The sequence below is a fragment of the Ailuropoda melanoleuca genome, chromosome 1 (assembly GCF_002007445.2).
Source record: "Ailuropoda melanoleuca isolate Jingjing chromosome 1, ASM200744v2, whole genome shotgun sequence".
NCBI classification, from domain to species: domain Eukaryota; kingdom Metazoa; phylum Chordata; class Mammalia; order Carnivora; family Ursidae; genus Ailuropoda; species Ailuropoda melanoleuca.
The window spans coordinates 194,178,421-194,199,453 of record NC_048218.1 but is presented as its reverse complement, the minus strand read 5'-3'; the positions used below and the strand labels follow the sequence as shown (position 1 = coordinate 194,199,453).

At 39.9% G+C, this 21,033-nt stretch overlaps 1 protein-coding gene across 2 annotated transcripts in view; it reads right to left on the bottom strand.

Moving 5' to 3' along the window:
• Positions 1-21,033, bottom strand: part of LRGUK (leucine rich repeats and guanylate kinase domain containing) — a 108,318-nt gene that overhangs the window by 8,435 nt on the left and 78,850 nt on the right. For both annotated transcript variants that reach the window (XM_034672340.1, XM_002922630.4), the window contains 3 exons: positions 16,847-16,986; positions 5,732-5,820; positions 3,762-3,884 (listed from right to left, as the gene is read on the bottom strand). In XM_034672340.1, the coding sequence (XP_034528231.1) occupies positions 3,762-3,884; positions 5,732-5,820; positions 16,847-16,986 (352 nt within the window). The remainder of the gene's footprint in view (positions 1-3,761; positions 3,885-5,731; positions 5,821-16,846; positions 16,987-21,033) is intronic.

Here is a 21,033-nt window from a genome sequence, read left to right as displayed (position 1 = left end):
CTCCCTCCCCCGCCTTGTGCTCTCTTTCTCTCTCTCTCTCTCTCTCTCAAATAAATAAATAAATAAATAAATAAATAAATAAATAAATAAAATCTTTTTAAAAAAGTTTTGAGTACTTACCATCAACAGATAGAAAAACTGAATTGCTCGTTGGAAGGGGGGGATCCCTCTTACCAGGTTGGACTGAGTTCTTGGGTTTGTCTTTTTTTGTTAGACAACAATTTTTGGAATCCCTTCTCAGAATATTAGCCTCCCTTCAGGGAGACTACCTTGATCCTAGAAGACTCTTACTCCCACATAAGGTAACTGAACTTGTCTAAGAAGCACTTCCTAAAGAACTGAGACCAATACGGCCAACTTCTGGATTTCTCAGTGACTGAACAGCTCTTTCCTCTTGCAGTGGGCAAGTGCCCCTAGCAGCCCCGCTTAGGAGCTTCTCTCCAGAAGTATACTAGACTGACTCTTGTTCTGCTAAATACAACGTAAGATGCATTTATGTTTTATGGGCCAGATCTTCTTTTTTTTTTTTTTTTTTAAAGATTTTTTATGATTTATTTGACAGAGATAGAGACAGCCAGCGAGAGAGGGAACACAAGCAGGGGGAGTGGGAGAGGAAGAAGCAGGCTCACAGCAGAGGAGCCTGATTGTGGGGCTCGATCCCACAACGCCGGGATCACGCCCTGAGCCGAAGGCAGACGCTTTAACCGCTGTGCCACCCAGGCGCCCCAATGGGCCAGATCTTCTATTCCAAACTATAGATATATAAAGTTTTCTTCCTTAAGTAAAACAACATCAACAACAACAACAACAACAACACACTAATCCATAGCTCCTGTGACCAAATGTCTAAATTAATACCAATACAGTACGTTGAAGGGAGCACAGAAAGAAAATAGCAAGAAAAAGGTCACTGGGTTTTCAATACATATCTTAATAGTTTGTTAGGGTTGGTGTAACAAAGTGAACTGAGTGGCTGAAATTTAATGTCTCACAGTCCTGGAGTCCACAAGTCTGAGATCAAGGTGCCAGCAGGGCTGGTTCCTTCGGAAGGCTGTGACAGAGAGGCTATTGTAGGCCTCTCCTCTAGCTTCTGGGGTTGCTGGCAGTCTGGTCCTCTTTGGCTTCTATGTCACCCCAAGCCCTCTTCCAGTGCGTGAGTCTGTGTCCAAATTTCCCCTTTTTATGTGGACACCAATCGTGTTGGTTTAGGGGTCTACCTTACAACCTTACTCCAGTACGACCTATCTTAACTAATTAACATCTGCAACAACCTTATTTCCAAATAAGGTCACATTCTGAAGGGACAGGACTCCAGCATGTGATATTGGCAGGGGGTGGAGTAGGGAGGCAGACACAACTCAACCCATAACACATGTTTTGCTCTCTTATTTTTGAAAAAGAGTAGGTCTAGGGATGCCTGGGTGGCTCAGTCTGTTAGGCTCTGCCTTTGGCTCAGGTCATGATCCCAGGGTCCTGAGACTGAGTTCCGCATCAGGCTCCCGGCTCAGCGGGAAACCTGCTTCTCCCTCTGCCTGCCACTCCCCCTGCTTGTGCTGTCTGTCAAACAAAATGAAATGAAATGAAATGAAATGAAATGAAATGATATGAAATAAAATGAAATAAAATAAAATAACATAAAGAAAAAATAGGTCTTCATTTAAAACACACACCAAAAAAATCGGGGGGGGGGCGTTACAGAGCAAGGGCTTTCAACAATTGCTCTTCCTTTCTATCAAAGAAAGTATTAAATGAAAATGCTTTGAAAAACAGATATAAAAAAGTGGTGGAGTTGAAAGACACTCCTATGTTACCACCAGCGAATGGTAAGACTTGAGGGTCTGTCTGACCCACCCTTTTCACCGTGGGGACAGATGACAGTATGGCCGGTTAAGCATTCTTTTTCTCTCTCTGTTATGGTCTGAATGTGTCTACTCTTCTTCCTTCAATTAATATTGAATATTAATACTAATTAGAATATTAGCTAGAGTACTAGGGTCTCTAGTAGCTAGTGAAATGTGTAGGCTTGAAGGAACCACCTGGAAGGGATGGCTATTTTACATCATCAAGTTTATGGAGGAAATCCAAGTGTTACAGCAATAAAACTCAGAAATAAAGGAAAACATCACTCATTTTTTAAACTCTCATTCTTATCATGACACATGCCCTCAAAAAATATCCCTTTGCTGTGACAGACTTTTAAAAAATAACTTTTTAAAGTTACATTAACCCTTCAAAAATTATTAAATGTTCACCTTGAAAATATGGGAGAAGAACAAAGAAATAAAAATTGGTCATAATCTCATCACTACAAGAGAATAACTGATACTATTTTGGTGTACTTTCAGTATTTTTTTCTAGAAATACATACACATGAGTATTTTTAAACCTAATTACGTTGGATATACATATGTATCGCAATTTCCACACATTATTGTATTATAGGCATTGGTTTGTATTTAACTCCTTATAACTTTAACATGTAGAGTGATGTGAGAAGCTTAATTGTATCTAATGAGCCAATTTTTTCCATTTATTAAATATTTCATCAAACCATCAAAGATTCTTAATGGGTTTTTTTAGGATATAAAAATAAAATATTTATCCTGTGAAGACACTTTAGAAGTTATAAAAAAAGGAGAAAGGAGAAAATTAAAATAACTGATATTTCTAGAGAAATCTCCCCTATTAATATTCTAGGGTACTTCATTCCAGTCCCAGTTCTTGTCTATTACGTTGCCATGTATTCAGACACTGCAGAGACTCTGCCAAACCCACACAACCTCTTCTGAAGAATTCTCTACTTGGTTCTCTGTCATTGGTCTGGCCACAGATAATTGGATAAAGGATGGGTGCTTGATATAGGTGCAACCAGTCCATAGACCTTCCTGTTTCCTATGAGGGCTCTGGCTACAGATCTCTATTCAAGAGTGGCACCCCTAGTAGATGGTGACTGACCCGACCAGGCAGATCTTTGCTTGGGAAGTTTGGATTCAAGACCTATGTATGGAGGGATGGTCAACTGTAGAAGTAAACACAGCGCAAGCAGAAACGGAATGTAGTAGAATGCCTGCAAGGGCCAAGCGCTAAATTCAGTGGTGGAGTGCCAGCTGTGGGCTACATGTGGTCTTCAGCTTAACACATACTCAGCTTTTGAACCACACTTTGACATATTAAGCACTGGAACCCTGAAATGCCCTTTTGTATATTAGACACCAGACGGTAAACATTTAGAAACACAGCGCTATACTAATCAGAGATGTTAACTGCAGATTACAAACACCGGCTCTGGCTCATTTTAATACCTGAAAGGGAGTTACTGAAAAACTATTGTGTAGTTTATAGACTAATGGAAAACTGAAGAATCAGACCTAAAAACTGGGCAGGAACCAAGGTAAGCTAGGTGCCAAGAACACAGCCAAGTCTCAATATGGGAAGAGACTGGGAGATCATCACTGTTTACACTCCACAATGGATTCTTGATCTTCCACTACCGGTTTCTTGATCAATCTCTAACTGCCCTTGCGTCCTTGTGTCACCCCCTCAAGATTCAAAATCCCAGAGAGAAGACTTCAATTGTATGAACCCAGGCTATACGCCTGTGTCCTCCCTAGAGGGCCAAGATCTACTCCCTTCAAATTCCATGGTGGAAGGTGTGACCCCGTTCCCCAGTTTTAGGATTTCTCTGAAGCTTAGGGAGGAGTGCCGTGATCTTAACTAATCAGCAGAAAATAACTGATTTTAGTCAACAAAACTCAACTCACCTCTTCTCAGAGTACAGTCCAATGGGAGCTTTAAAATAATCTTCACAAAGCTCAAAACTTTTCTGTAGTTCTAAAGCTGCAAAATTATGTAGACCACTGATAATAGGTGCTGGCACTGGACCCCTGAAATCAGAAAAACAAAAAACAAAGAGCTTTGTAATGATACCAAGCATATACACAGGTAATACCTAAATACTGAACAATATACCCACATAAATGTAAATGCCAATAAAGTTTATTTGGAATAATGTAATATATCCCCTCAAACATTTACTCCAGAGCTTGTCTTAAAACACTAGCATTATTACATTTTAAGTTGTAGATTAGGCAAATTTGTATTGTTTTGAATCTTCCTTATTCATTAAGTCTCTAATACAGGCAAATTATCTTCCTGCTGATTAGTATGTATTCTATGTGTTCTGTTATAAACCCTAGTCCATTTGTTATGTGAGTCCAGCAAAATATTCACCGCTATAAAAATTGAAATATTTTTGAATTTTGTTTCTAATCCAATGCTTTGAAATGATACCAGAATTAAATAATTCTAAAAATTCTAATATTATACTCTCAACTGAACTCCGGTGTAAAATATTCTTTTTTCATTTCTACTAGCCTGTTTCCCCAGAGTGACTTGGAAGAATCGTTAACCGTTTTTAGTGAAAAAAATCCTGTTGCTATTCACCCCAGACTTGCTGAATAGAGTTGCTGTGTGCAAAGTCACCCAATCGCATATAAATGCATGCAAATTCGAAGCCTCTATCTGTCCTGGTATGACCCATTTGGAGCTCATATTTAAAACTGCTTCGTTTCTCTGTCCCCAGCGTTTTAACAAGCATGGCTCTGCTGCTGGTCGGAGGTCACACAGACCGCAGGTTTGCTGCTGTGGAAGACACTGCCTACCTCCTGGCCATCACCTTCCTGGCCCTTCAGTAGAATTCTGTGGATACCACAGCCTATCTTCTGAATCAGACTATCCAAAGATAGCCTATCGATATGGACAAAATTCATCACACTTTTTGGATAGGTAACAGACAAAACTTGGTTTCATTTAAATTGGTTGAAGATTTTCAACAGATAGCTTAAAATTACAGACAATAAAAAGAACTGAAATTGAAAAAAAAATTTAAATGGGTTCTTTATTCTGCTTCCTTGAATCACTGCATTCTAAAAAGCTTTTTAAAATGCTATAATTAAGGTCTTGTCATGTTCTTACTTTCTGAAAACAGGGACTTCACTTTATTGCTCAAATTTTCTAAAATGTGACATAGGAAAGAGAATTCAGAATATCAAAGCCTGTAACATTAATGAGAAAATAAAATGCAAACATTCTATAGCTATCGTATGACCTACTTGTTCATCTTGAGTAAATATTAAAGCCTAAATGTGCCTCTTGATAAGTAATAATTAATAGTACAGTAATTATTATAGCCACTAACATCATGAAACCTTTACTATGCAAAAGGAATAAAACCTTTCATATTAAGAATAGAGAATTCATAGATTAATAATGATACGATTCCCACCCTCATGGAATTTACAGTTTAATAGGAAAAGAGGCATTAAAAAAATGACTTTGCACATAATTAATTACTATTGTTTTGAGAGTCATGACAGACAAGAGCAAGATATTCCATAGGATATTGTTAACCTTCAGTCACGAACAGTTTTGGTGAAGGCTGATATATATATTCAAATTCCACCAGAAATATCATTCTTCATAGTCTTCAAAGAATGCAAAAAAAAAAAAGCCACCAGTTTCTAATGCTATGAACACATTATATCTTTCAAAAATATACATAAATGAAAGGAAAATACAACTTCTAGAACTAGGTTTACTATTGAGTCACTGGGTCCACTTTAGTACAGAGGCCCCTGTTTACGTCGATGATTTAGGATTCATTTGGTACATTTGGATACTAGAGAATCAATCTAAAGATGCCCGGGTTTAAATAAATGTGATTTATCACTACCTTTGAAACAGGAGTGTGTGATGAGGAGGTATCTTTCCCATCAAGGCCTGCCGGGCTGTCTCATATTGTCTCTCTATAGAATCTCTTTCCTAGGCAAGAAATGTGATCAGAAAATTATATTGATGTTAAAAATATGCCAGATGGTGAAAGCAGCTATAATCATTACCTTCTTATTAGAGATTGCTAACTATGTGGAAAGAAAAATGGGGGAAAGGCCTAAAAAAACTACTGGTATTGATTTAGTGGAAAGAAAAAAAAACTTGATAAATGAAATATTTTTATGAAGACCACAATTTAATATGTCAACTTTATTTGACATCTAAATAATGTGGCAATTCCTTATTAATGTTTATATATATATTTATCCTTCCAGTGAGATTCTCTCTCAAGGATATATATTATTGTCTTTTTGTCTTCCCAGATCTTTGCACACAGAGTAGTCAACTGATTGATTATATCCAACGTTTCAGTACAACCCTGAAATATCTCCCACTTTTCACCAGCATGTCACCATCACTACATACTTAGTAAACATTTCATGGGGATACAAAGACATAAAAGACACAGTCACTGCCTTCGAAAGGTTTATAATCTGGTGGCAAAAGGGGATTTAAAAAGACAGAGAAAAAACCAAGATAGCACATGCTGCTTTATAAAGAGTACAATGTGTGTCTATACACTGGTTATGTAACGGAGTGTCATCTGTTTAGCAACTGTCCAAGTGCTGCATTTCCTCCCTTTAAGCAAAGCTGACAGATAAAATTCTCAGTTTACAGAAAAGATAAATCAGCAAGTGCTTTTTTTTTTTTTACCTAAAAGACTCATTTATAAAGGGATTTATAATAACATTTATTAAAACAGCAATCTTTGCTTGCAGTAACTGAATCTGAAATAAACCTCTTTTGATTTTAATGTCACTACCAGGCTCGTCTACGAGTTGATATTCAGTTAAAACCACATAAGAAATGACGACAAACAAGTATGCCAGGGGAAGAACACACACGAAGCTACGGCTGTGAGCCCACAACCCCAGCCAACCACTTGTCTTAGCCTTGGGAGCTAGCATAGTTTCAAGTGGTTGCATGTGTTTCGGGGGAATTTTTCAAGAATCAATTTTTAGAGGTTAAGTTGATGTGATTCTAAAGACATTTTTGCGTTACAGAACCAATTCGCAGGAGTGGCTCTGCTCTGTGGTGATACCAAGGTTGGCACAGTGAACACCCCTGGGAAACAAGCGGAATCCTGGAGACCAGAAGCCCCTTGGGTCACTCCTGTGTGCCCCTGTACACAGCACACACACCTGACCATGAGAGGGAGCTCAATCTTTAATGTACAACAGTGTAAATCTGGGGAGATAATATAAAGCGTGAATAACATATGACCTGGAATAGAATGTGCTGTCAACGGTTGCTAGCTTGAGAGATTCTGGGTCAAGCTTTCAAAGTTGTGCTGTAGACACCATGACACATGAAAGCTAACATGTAAACTCACTGAACACAGGCTCTCGGGTGTCTATTTGGTCGCCAAGACCATTTAGCCGTGTTCCTGCCCATTAGCTCTGTGATTCTGCCTAAGCAGGACAAGGAGAAAATATGTCAGGCTGGAGGGATGGGGTCTGTAATGGGACAAGAAAGGAAGAAAGAAACTCTATTTAAATCTCATCATTTAAAACTGTTTAAATAACTCTATAAATACACCTAAATTATTTCATATTACTACAAAACTACTATATACTGATGTACTCTGCTGTCCTATCCACTCTCAGGGTAATGTGTTGTTATTTTTCCTCAATTACTAGATAGCAGTACATCTATTTTCTATTGTGATTTTACTATATACCACCTTTTCTCTTTTTAATCATTTGCCTCTGCGTTTTGTCATTCAGCATTTGAGAAACATTTATATGGTTTTATGCATGTCTAATTCATCATTTAAAAATTCTTCATGAATATATCAATTTATTTTCGTCTCTGTGGATGGACACGTCGATTGTTTACAGGTCTTTGCTTTTACACATAACTGTATTGAGTTTGCTGCCCAAATCCCCGATTGCACACATGCTGGGGCTTCTTTAGACTATAAGCCCAGAGACGGAACTGCTGGCTAATAAACGAGTTAATGTGTATTCGGTTTCTTACATGACCAAATTGCTCTCCAGAGTACCTGTACTTGCAGGAGGTATGAGGGTGCCATATTCCCCACACAAAGCGCAGGTGACATACTGGGAGAAGACAGGTGCAAAGGATCAGTAAACATAATATATAACACGCAGCTATAAGTCAGTTGAAAAAAGACAACTGATAAATGGATAAAGGATGTTCACAAGCAGTTTGCAGAAGAAATAACCCAAATGTCCGAGAAACATATGAGAAGATGCTCACATGCATTACTCATCAGGGAACAGACAACTTAAGCTGATGATGAGATAACCCCTTTCACCCATCAGACAGACCGAAATTAGGAAGCTGATGATACCAAGCATCTTTATTTTTTTCTCTATTGGTCCTTGATTTCAATTATATCATGACTGGGAAGATGGCAGTAATCGTGAAAGTGCAGTCTGGGTCTTTCAGAATTCCCACACAAAAATAGTTCGAGCAAGCAAATAGCAAAATAAAAAACATATCAAAACATCACCAAGAAAACTAGGAACAGATATCCCTTCAAATCCCAAAATACAGGTGATAATAGTGACACCACCACACGGCACCAGTGTGTATGTGAGAGGAAGGCAAAGGAAGCAACAGGGGGACTAACAGACCTGAGAACAGGAGAACCTCAGCATAGTTAAAAAGTACTCATTGGGAAGAAAAGCAGCATAACTGGGCACCACAAGCACCCAACAGGAATCCAGGGGGACTTGTTCCTACCCCAATAGTGGGTAAGAATAAGGGGTCCACAGTAAGTTATGAAACTTACCCACTGTGGCTCTCCTCTAAGACAGGGCCCCACACTAAAGAAAAGCTGTTGGAAGTGGAATCAAAATTAATTAGGACAGAGTCAACAGAGACAAAGAGAAAGTCTAGACCAAAGCGGTGGAGGGGAACAGCCCGGAAACCCCCAAAAGAAAACTGCTGTATATTTCAATACAATTCAAAAGAACCATGCTTCCTTATAAAAGTTTGAAAAGACTAATTTCACATAAAAATGAGAAATTTCCTAGTAAAATCCCAAAGCTATTATTTTTTAAGAAGAAAAAAAGGAGAACAACTCCTTTACACACAATAAAACTGTGCTCATAAAACAGATAAAATCTGTCATCTACTATTTCAAAATTAACTAAAGACATCAAGGAAATAGCACAAAACATTAAGGAACAAATAAATTAAAAAAAATTTTTTTTCCAGAGGGAGAGAGCACGTGAGTTGGGGGAAGAGCAGAGAGGGATGGAGAGAATCTCAAGCAGGCTCCACACCTAGTGCAGAGCCCCACAGGGGGCTTGATCTTATAACCCTGAAATCATGACCTGAGCTGAAATCAAGAGTTGGATGCTTAACCAACTGAACCACTCAGGCGCCCCAATAAATTACAATTTTTAAAACTCCTATGTGAGGTGACAGAACTCAGGAAAGAATTAGAAATATAAGGGGGGAAAAAGTCACTTCAGAAATGAAAACTAAGCCAGAAGGAAGAGAAGAGTGAATAAAATCAATAAATAATGCCTTCAGGGGAACAGAAAGTGAATGGAGGAAATTTTTTAAACTCAAAAAGAAATAAAGAGGTAACAAAATTCGAGAGACAATGACAGATATTTTAGATGGACAAAGAAGATCCAACAGGCAAACAACAGAGCCCTTGATTAAGAAACCAAAACAAGCAAACAGGATAGGTCACAAAAACTGCAATTTGAGTCTCAAGTATGACAGACTGTCATCAGCAGGCAAGAACTCAGGAAATGCTGCCCCTGTAGCCCTCCTTGGATCTGGTAGAGAATATGTCTAGACAATAAAACTACTAGACGTTGGCCTGAGACCTAATGATGAGTATCAAGTATGTACATATTTGAGAACTAAGACAAAATGAGAGTTAAAAGGGAGCGAGCATATGACTATGGGTTGAGAGTGTGGCAGTAACACAACCACAAATAATCTGGGCTGGGGGTGGGTGGAAAACATGTACAAACAAAATTTTTAATTGTTCTGTGTTTCTACTGGGCACTAGTCGTACTGGTATTGTTACTGTTATTCAGAGACTCTTCTGTACGCGATCTGAATAAAACACGTGAGTTTAGTGACACTGTACTTCTATCATCTCCCATGTCTTGCAGAATCAGGATGTTCAGTGTGAAAGACAGAGAGCAAGATGGCTACTCAAGTTGACATGGGTCATATTAAAGGACACAGGAGCCACCCTGAAGAGGCTCTCACTGGCTGAAGGCAGGACAATTGAGTTTCAATAAGGTTACAAAAATGCAGTGGGTAGATACCATTCAATACATACAAATCAAGAACATAATGATCATAAATGATATTTAAAAATTCATTGGTCACTGTCAGAGAATAATAGGAAACCATTATCTTGAAAAAAGCACTTAGACAGCAGACTCTATATGATCTGTGCCACTTGGTAGCCAGGCGGTAGATGAGAAGAGCATCTCTTTAGAGTATTACACCAGCTAATAAATCCGGTGAAGGCTGTGCCCTGAAAAATACATCTAAGTAGAAGAAAATACTTTTCTTTAAGAGTCAAAATTGACATCACTAAGCTGTGCGATCTTGGACAAGCTCCCTGAGCTGAGCGTCCTCACAGGATTGAAAGGAAGTGGTGCTTAGAAGATGTAGGTGCCCAATATTTTGTCACCACAGATCCACCTTCTCACTGGCCTTCACACATTCACGTATTTCATGGGAATGGACTGGCCTAATCTCTCTCTCCCTCTCTCTCTCTCTCTCTCTCTCTCTCACACACACACACACACACACACACACACACACACACACACACACACGCTAAAGTGGCTTTGAATGAATCGGCCATTCAGCAATTTTTCTGGAGATGGGTTTTCAGTAAGCTGTCAGCCCCAGGACTGAGGGTGTCCCCTGAGGAAGCCAGAAGACCTGGCTGAAGAAAGAGATACAACTGAAGTTCAAGTGAAGGTTGAAAATCAAGCTTCTGCTGGAAAGCAAGGATCTAGTCATAGTTCCAGAGCAGAAAATCTTCACTAAGCCATCATAGCCTTCATGCATGCCTCCCAGGGAGCCAACCATGCAAAAGGGGGTTGCTATCAGTGAGGGAAAATAAAATATAGTGATATCTGACAAACAGGTAAGGCTGATCAAAATTATATTTACAGTTCTCCAGGAATCTTTCAGAGATGTTCAAATTAATAAGCTCCGGGAGTCGTTCAGAAAAGTAAGTACCATTTAAGCTAAGAAGACAGAAGAAGTCAAACAACAAGGATTGTATAAGCAAGGAATGAGGAAATACACTGAATATTTTATTACTATTTAAACTCATATTAAATTATGGTCATATTCATGGAAAGCATTTGATATTAATAAACTGTTAGAGTCACAAGCAAGAAAAGTGATGTTAACAGATGTTTTTCCAGATTTGAAGAACAATGAATAATACCCTTGGACATTTCTTCCTAACAGAGACAAGCCTTGTGGTTTCCGGTGACCCCAGAGATGAGAAACAAAACACAGCTGTCGGTATATCAGGCGTCGGTAACCCTGAGGACATCGCTATGCTCCTTTAGCCTATTATCTACTCAAAGAAAGAAGGCGGCGGTAGAAGGGCTGGAGATATACTGACCTCACCCACTGATGAGAGGAGACCAGAGATGTCTCTACCAGACTATTCCATTCAATAAGGGCAGAGATCAGCTCCACTTCGTTCTCGTGTCCAGAACAGGGTCCAGTAAGCAAATACCTGGTATCTACTGAAAAGCAAATCTAATCCTTATACATGGTAGGAATTCCAACAAATTCAAGATGTGTGAGAAGAAGGGAAGATGAATGAGTGAGAAGAAAAGAAGGGAAAGAGTTAGGGAAGGAAAGGGGAGGGAAGGGGAGCCTTCTGCATATGGGAATGGACAGGACGGCTATGACAGCAAAGACTCTTCCCAGGATTGCTAAACTAGCAATGACAGAATGAACGCATCCTCTAACAAACCATCACACAGACTATGGACACTACTTTCCCACACGGCCACACCTCCCGTAGCTCATTATTTCCCTTTTCCCAGATTTATATCCAGGGGGACAGGAAGCTAAGTCTCAGCCCCCAGCAAGCTCTCACCCTAATGTGGTATACTGCTATGGTCTGGATTCCTTGCTCTCTTCAAATCCTTCAGATTGATCATGAAATTGCACCTTTGTCTGGTTTTGGTTTCAGCATCACCCTTGGACTAAAACCCTAGAGACTGCCCTTGATTTTTCAAGCTGCAGGAAATTCTACCCAACCCGAGAGGTTAAGTAGCTCATGGAGGCTTGTCCAGCTAACGAAGAGACAAATAGCACTCATTCCTCTACACCAGGGGCCCTCCTAAACCCCCAAGTGCCAGCAACCCTGGCGTCCTTTTCAACCTTTACCACCTCCTTCCCTCTCCCGAGATAAGCACTCTCCTGATACGGTAACCACTTCTTTGTTATACTTTTATCACCTAAATACACATCCCCAAGTACTATGGTTTAATATTGCCAATTTTTAAATTATATTTAATAGAATCATATAGTGTGTATTCTTTAGAGTCAGGAATTCTTTGGTTCAACAGAATGTTTGAGAGAGACGTCCATGGAGCAAAGTTTATTCATTTTCATTACTGTACATATTTCACTACGTTGAGTATTCAAAATTTTACTTGGCCAGTCTGCTGCTAGTGGACACTTGAGTTTCCAGTTTAGGACCACCATACACAAGGCTACTACGAACATTCTTGCACATTCCTTTTGGTGCACATGGCCACACAATTCCATTGGAATCCCCCTGCTGAGGCGTAGTTATGTGTATGCTCAACTTTAATGGATAACGTCCACCTATTTCCTAAGTGTACAAATTGAACCTCCCACCAGTTGTCTTATAAGAATTTCCACCGTTCCACATCTTAACGGTCAGCTCAGAATTTTAGTGCTTCTAGTGTATGCACAGCAGTATCTCACTGGGGCTATAATTTGCATTTCCTGATAATGAGGTTGACTATCTCTTCACGTGATTATTGGCCATCTGGATATTATCCTTTGTAAAGAGGTTTTTCTGTGAGTTATTTTTTTCTTCATAATTTATAAAAGTTCTTTAGATATTCTAAATAAAAGCATTTTGTTATTTATATTTATTGCAAATATCAACCCCCCTCTGTGTGGCTTATCTTTTTTCTTCTTTAATACTGTTTTTTTTCAAACTGACACAAGTTACTAATTTTAATGTTCCTCAATGTTTTAAACTTTTCCTGTGTAGTTAGTGCTTTTTGTGTTACATTTAAGGAATCTATACCTGCCTCAAAGTCATAAAAGTCTTCCTTTACATTATCTTCTAGAAGGATTCTTGCATTGTCTTTCACATTTGTATAGATAATCCACCTTAAATTTTGTAATCACATCCTGACATACGTAGTTAGAAACTATGCACAAGGAAAGGGTGGGATATTTGACTACAGGGATGAGACAGAAAGACCACACGTGCACAGGGAGTTTGGGGTAGATTTGAGCAGAGAGGAAGAATGCCATCTTCAACTAAGTGGGAAGGCGCCCCAGAGAAACAACCCAAAAAGCCTAGACGATGGAAATTTCCACCTATCCATTACTGTCAAATGGATCTCTTGATAGTTTCTAAAGGTAAAACACAAATACATTAAGTCTACAGTGAAGACACCAAAAAAAGCACAAAAATTTCTACTTTTTTGGGGGGGAATAATTTAAGATACAGGCTTTCGACAGAGGAAGTTGCAATTCCTTTCTTCAATCTGCTAAAAGGTTTCAAAAATACATGGAAATTTATGTTAGGAAAAGTGAAATGAGCAAAATAACATCTTCTCCAAAGGGCTGCGGCGAAAGGTCCACGAGATAATTTACATGGAAGCCCTTTCCAAATTACAAATGCTGTGTAAAGGCTATTTATGTTCTCTAACATAACATGATAACGTCTCTCTAAAGCTTCTGCTCTCATGTTGCTCATTTTTGCATTGTTAACAGCTACGCAAAAGATTAATAACCTAAAATCCAAAAGGTACTTAAAATTTAAAAATAGTACTGAATCCATCATCTTTAAGAGGAAATGAGGCACTAAAAATAACCTCAGGCACACCCCACCCCAATACATGACAGCCACAGCTTAGTGTTTTGTCCCGTTTCTCAAGAACGCATCTGTTGGTTGTTGGGGATTTGATCTGCTTCTCTGTGCAACTGTTGTTACATTGTGGCTCTACCAGCGCTGACCCGCGAAGACACCAGAACCTCAAGGCTGCAAGGAGTTTGAGCATTGTTACCACCAGGGATCAGTCACTGCTAATGCTCTAACAGGGGACCCAAGAGACGTTCTAAACAAGGCTATGGATGCCCTGGATCATGGGGCTGAACAGTGTCTCAGGGAGGTGACTGCAGGGAAGGAGAGACCTGGGGAAAATTCATGAGACTACTTTTTGACCACAAGTGGTCTGCAATACCCACGCCCCTTCCACGTCTACCACCACCACGGTGGCCCCTGATACTATCGCACTGCATTTTTATCATACCCTTCCCTCGCCAGTTTCTCCAAACTTTTCATTAATCTTATACTGAAATGTTGGTTATGAATTATAGCGAAGAACACATTGTGTGTGTCTGGGTTTTATCCCCCTCATCTCTGTTCCTCTTATCCTTTGTTCTCACTCCTAAATACCAGAGTGCCCTTCGTGATCCTGGTGTTATGGGATCGAGCCCCACATCAGGCTCCTCGGCTATGAGCCTGCTTCTTCCTCTCCCACTCCCCCTGCTTGTGTTCCCTCTCTCGCTGGCTGTCTCTATCTCTCTCAAATAAATAAATAAAATCTTTAAATAAATAAATAAATAAATAAATAAATAAATAAATAAATACCTGAGTGCCCTTGACCAGACAAAAGCTGTCCTTAATTAAGCCTGGAGGTTCTCTAACCGGTAAAATTCAGATTGGTCTTGTTTAAGTAAATCATGAATACCCACTAACGGGCAAAGGGATGTGTGTGTGAGGTTGTGCGGCAGGATGGCACAAGTGGGATGTGAGGGGTTCTGGGTGTCAGGACACAGACTTCATCATGAAGGAATAAATGTGGCTGAGGATTTGTTCTGGAGTTTACACTATGGATATGCCATGTCCTGAGGACGTAAAGAAGCACCTATATTTGCAAGTCTAAGCCCAAACAAGCATAAAGCCATACTACCCAAGGACAGGATAACAAGTATAGAGAGAAAGAGGTAGACTGACCCGTAAAGAACTGAGGTTTCTCAGGATGGAAAGACAGAGGCTGAGAGGCTCCTCGTGGAGAGGGAGCCCCGCAGGGGTCGGTACTAGGCAAGGGTACTGGTAGCAAAGGATATGAAGAATACCAGCACCACTGGCTCAGAGTGGAACTCAGGCTCTTAGACTAGGGGCATCTCCATGGTAACCATGGTGGTCTGGAGGCCAGGGGCTCTCCCCCAATCTTCTTGAACTTGATCCAAAGAATGGGAGTGAGCCCAACTCCTCATGACTGATATTTGACTTCCCACAGATCCTGGTGGATGGCAACAATTCCAGAATTGATTTATTTTGGATAGATCAATATGATGTTTCCTGCGCTTAAGTGTCATGGTACAAATTCATATTATTTATAAATGTTTACAGAGCACTCACCCTCTGTTCCTCCTGAGCCCTGATCTGTACCCATGCCTTTTGCCCTTCCACAGGTGCCTGGACAAGCAGTCTCGCATGATCTCTGTGCAATGGCTTGAAAAGTCCAGCTGGGCCAATTAGATTCTCTTGCCTCCCACCATATGAGTGACAGAAACAGAGAGAAGTGGCCAGGAATTGTGAGCACAGAGCCAAGAGGCCATGGAGAGTCAGGGCTGGCGTGCATGAGAACGAGCTCAAATTATACGGGAGGGAAGGCTGTGTGAGTGGAGGAGGCTGGCCAGGAGAGAGGACAACAGAACATTCGAGAATTAGGAGCAGAGATGAGAGGACCTTGATGCCTCTGGAAGGCAGAGAAGCTCTAGCACCTCACTCGTTCATTGCAGTGCCTGGCAGTTCCTGTGGGTCTCTCTCTACTTCATCCCTGTGCGTGATGCACTGTGAATCTACTCGTTACATTTCTTCTATGGAGCCACCTCTTCCTTAAGCTCACTTGAACGGGCATCTGTTTCTTGCACCTTGAATCCTGGCATCCTAGGACTTGATCCGAGTAGACTGCAGAGCTGTGCCTGGATATACTGCAGCCCAAGGCTTTTCATCTGAAGTCACCAGTCTGGTTCTTTCGATCACTGCCTATGGTTCTGACTTTAAAGCATGACGTGATTATGTGCTGACAACAGCCTCGCCTTAAGGAAACACAGACTGGGAGCTGACAACCAAAAGGCAAGCCCTGTCGAATCTGTGGCAACGGCCGTGGCCGTGAGTTAGGCCTCTTTGTATTCCCAGATCATCCTACGAAACCATTACGAAGGGAAAACGAGCACAAGCTAACCTGTATGCAGGGCCAACTCTGCGCTCAATATTCTCGCGCAGACTGATTTTTCTGGGTGGTCCAAGAACTGAATGGGGACCAAGTTATAGGACTGGCTTGAGTGCTGCAAAGTTGTAAAACAGAACCTCTGGGAGGACTCGCTTTGAAGTCTCAGCACAAGGACACTCAACGTTTTACGCCAACAAAAAAGCCAGTTTTCTCTTGAAATACCTATTTTACCACCTTAGTTCCGTTAAGTCCTTTTGCAGTCTTGCTGAAGAGCCGAGTGTCTGAGTTTTGACTAAGGGTAACTGGGAAAGTTACTCACAAAAGTTACACTGAATATTCTTTGGAGAACCTGCGTCTATTCCTACAGGCGTAGAAAGAGGCTAAAAATTTGTCATCAGCTTATACCAGTCAGAGAAGAGTTCTGGCAAAACTTAAGTCCCAAAATACCAAATCCCCTTTTGGTCTGAGCCTTGTGAGGCTCAGCTGCAGCTCCGCCCCTCCCCCCTCCTTACCACTGGGGTTTTTTTGGCTGAAAGTTTGGCCCATAATTTCACAAAGTAGTTTCGGTCTGTAGAATCCAGGAAATCACACGAATTCAAATTGGAGAGCTTGTTAGAAGGCTCTTCGGATTTCAGTGGAAGGGTCTTAATACCTAGTAGAGGAAAAACCAAAGTTTACTAAAAAACAGGCATGAAATAGGATAAGGGAACTTTCTGAAGTGAGGGACATGCTTTGTACCTGGACTGTCCCAAACACAGCAAATGAAATCCTTAAAGTCTGTGCATTTCAACTTGAGAGTAAGATAATTAAAAATATGTTTTAGGGGCGCCTGGGTGGCTCAGTTGGTTAAGTGTCTGCCTTCGGCTCGGGTCATGATCTCAGGGTCCTGGGATCGAGCCCTGCATTGGGCTCCCTGCTCAGGCGGGAGCCTGCTTCTCCCTCTGCCTGCCACTCTGCCTGACATTCTGCCTACTTGTGCTCTAATAAATAAACTCTTTTAAAAAATAAAATGAAAATATGTCTTAGAAAACAAGGTAATAATTATTATTGATCATAATAAAATCAGGCCACAGCACCTAGGAGATGCGTCCCGGGAATATACCTGGTGCTCATGAACACAGGCTTATGAAGAGAACTAAAGTAAATCTTGGCACATACAATACCTTCCAGGTTCTTAAAAGTCACACTGATAATTACTTTCCGGTTGAGAAAATTCTCCTAAAAGGCTAGAAAGAAAATAAAACGTGCAATGCTGAGAAGAAACTTAAAAAAATAATGGAATGGATGATGAGGTCACTGTTTGACAGAATTTATTCATAAATAATGCTGAAAGTTTCCTTTAAAACATTAGAATGTCCAGAGACCTAGAATTAAAGAATCTAAATTTCTATTACTGCTCATCCATAGAGAGCCCTGGTGTAAGTAAGTGCTTTTGGATGTATACAACCATCAGTGCTTTCAGGAATATTGCTTTAAAACTGCTAAAATAAAAAATTTAAAAATGCCAAAATAAATGATTTCCACATGTCCCACCAGTCAATATGGCTGATCAAGCAGAGATGGGAAGCTCTCCTCACCCAAAGACAAGAAAACATTAGATAATATATAATAGAAATTTGTTTTGCATACATAAAGCTGAGAAACGAAGAAAGAAAAATTTCCAGGTGCTGGGAGTGAAGGTTCCAAGTCAGAAGAGTGGGAATCGATGCCAAGAAGTCCGAGCGTTTCTGGGGGCTGAGGTTTCTGGACTGAGAGGGGCCAGTCCCTGTGTTCTTGTTGCAGAAGCCCTGGGCTCTTTGATAAGGTGAGAAGCCGCAAAGGGGGGGGTGGGTCTGGAAATCTCAGCTCACAGACCGAAGAACTGTGCCTGGACATGGAGTCTCGCCTGGACTGAGGGTGGAAACATCTGTGGGAAATCAGGCCTCTGATCCTGTGTTGCGTGCTGGTATGGGAACCGAACCCAAACTCCCACCAGATTGTGTGGCAATCCCAGGCCAGTAAGATTAAGAAAAAACTTGTAGGCAAGTCAAAGTATTTAATCATGTCAGAAAGTCTAAAGCTCTACAACCCAACACCTGCCTTGAGAGAGAGACAGAGACTCAGGGGATACAACAAATGAGCGAGTCCAAACCCAAAGAATTCCAGGCAACAGAGCAATCCGAGGAGCACTGAGGTAACAACAGTTGTAACAGTCACAGAGATAATAAGGGTTAGTCCATGTGGAAACCTTCTTTGTTAAGTCTTCATGATGGAAAAGCCATTCAGTCCATACTTGTTGAGTACCTGCTATGTGCCAGCCAGGGCTCTGGATGCTGGAGATACGGCAGTAGGTAAAAGTCCTGAGCTGTGGGAATCACATTCTCACGTTGGAGAGAGACAGACAACACATCAGATGCCGTAGGCAGCGGTATGTGCACTGAAGCAATGAGAAGCCAGATAAGGGGACAGAGCGAGAGAGGGCATGATGGTCAGAGAAGTCCTCTCTAAGGGGGTGACATCCCGACAGGCAGCTAAAATCACAAGAAAAGCTTTCAAATATCTGGGACAAAAGCATTAACATGCAGAAGAAGGTGCCTTGTGGAAGGGCCCGGAAGCATGCTTAACTGAATTACAGTAAAGAATGGACATGGCTGAACCAAGGAGGGAAAGGGGTGAGATGGAGACGATGAAGCCTGTGCTCAAGAAAAAGAAAGAGAGAGAACGCTTGTCCTCTTGATGGGACTCTAAGAACCGAGAGCATCGTGAAAAAGACGAGATGAATCTGAGAAAAGTTAAGAGAAAAACTGAAGAAATAGAAGCTATATTCATTGAGAGAATTTCCACAAAAATTTCCAGTCTATGTGTCAGGGTTCCTTTTTCTACCTTTCTGAGACATAAGCAATTTGTACCATGGTGTGAACAACTCAAGTTCAATCTGATGATACGATGGAGGCATAATGCCAACAAATTTATGTCTTTATGGTTTCTCAACAATAAAACATTTTGGGTAAAGATAATGTGTTTACATTACTATTAAACTACCTTGTAATGCCACCACTTTAATGCCTTGGACTCCTATAAGGAAGCGTTGCATACAGTTCTTAGAGCAGTCTCTAATGTCTTACTACATCAATAGACAAGGGATCCTGCTTCTCAATTAAAAAATATATATATATACACACACATACAATTACTACGGTTATAATACCCTGCAAAAAAAGTTTCTTAACATAATCTTATTCAAAGTATCTAAATTAAAGACAACCTTGAGGCAACATTAAAAAATACATATAAATTACAGTCCACAAAACAACCAAGTTCTTCAGTATAAAGGCTAGTTAAATTTAAACACCTAAAATGAAGCACAAATGAATTTAATGACTGAATTTAATAGATTTTAAAGTTATTTTATGGATTAGTATCATTATTAAATGCAGGAAAATATAAATGAATTACCTGGAACAAGGGGAAGTACAGCTCAAATTAATTCTAAGTAGCTTAGACCTTTTATTTCGACTTCTGTCCCTTTGCAGTCAAGTGAATTAAAATAATTTGCATAAAACATTTTAAAAGCAGCAGCATAGAATCCAACCTAAGTAACAAATGCAGTGCGAGCCCCGTACCTAAGAATAAAACACGTCGAGTATATATTTAATAGCATACCATCACACAGACAAAACAAGGCCCTTTCCTGCACAAAGGAGGAAATACAAAATGTTGATCTGACACTACTGGCACGCAGCCACAGAGTCATGTCAATAACTAGTAATAAAATTAGAATTTGGGAATCAGACTGTGAACATTTTGAGAAATAAAAATCCCTACTTTAATAACCAATTTTTCTACATTGATAAGATTAGTTATATGGCAAAGCAACTAAGTCGTTTTCCTGTTCAAAACTATGAGACCAAACACTTGTAAATAAACATTTTTTAACATTTAAATAAAACCCTGGGAAAAGAATGAATCAACTGGAATTTGTCTCTCTTTGAAAACCAATTGGAAATACATGACTTGGAAACAGGCTTTAATTTTCAAACAAAAGTTCTCAGACAACCGGATGGTTTCAGAATCGTTCATTTTCTCCCCCCATTCCAATGGGGTTTAAAATAAAACCCACGTTTATTTGGGTAATAGTGAGTTTTGTTTGTTTTAGCTAAAGGGAGTAATTTGTCTCTACCATGATTAAACACATAGACATATAAAATAAATACTTGTAAAATCTCTGTAAAGGAGCCAATACTGAAATATGTAACCATAAAAAAGGCCAAAACCAAATTAATACACAATAATCTGTGATACAGTATTTATTTATTTTTAATGAGAATTACATAATTTTCGTGGAAAATTAAAGGAAAGCTCAGTTCATTGGGAAGTATTATTACAAAAACCTATTTCTCTAGGACAGAATAAAATCTTCAAAGTCTTGTCTATCTGTGCTTCCAAGTAAGGAATAAAAGCAACTAAAATTTCACACATTATCCATAATAATTTTCCACAGCAAAATAAGCTTTCATAGTGGAAAGCTACCAAGTCCAAGGAAACAGAGTAATAATGTTCATGTCATACATGATAAAATGAATACACTTATTAAATCACTCTAACAGTAAAGTGCTCTATTCTTGAGTTTTCAGTCAAAGGAATAATCAGCTACCTAAATAGAGAACAGAGTCTATATCAGGACAAAGGAAAGCATGCGAATGTATATTCTCACACAGAC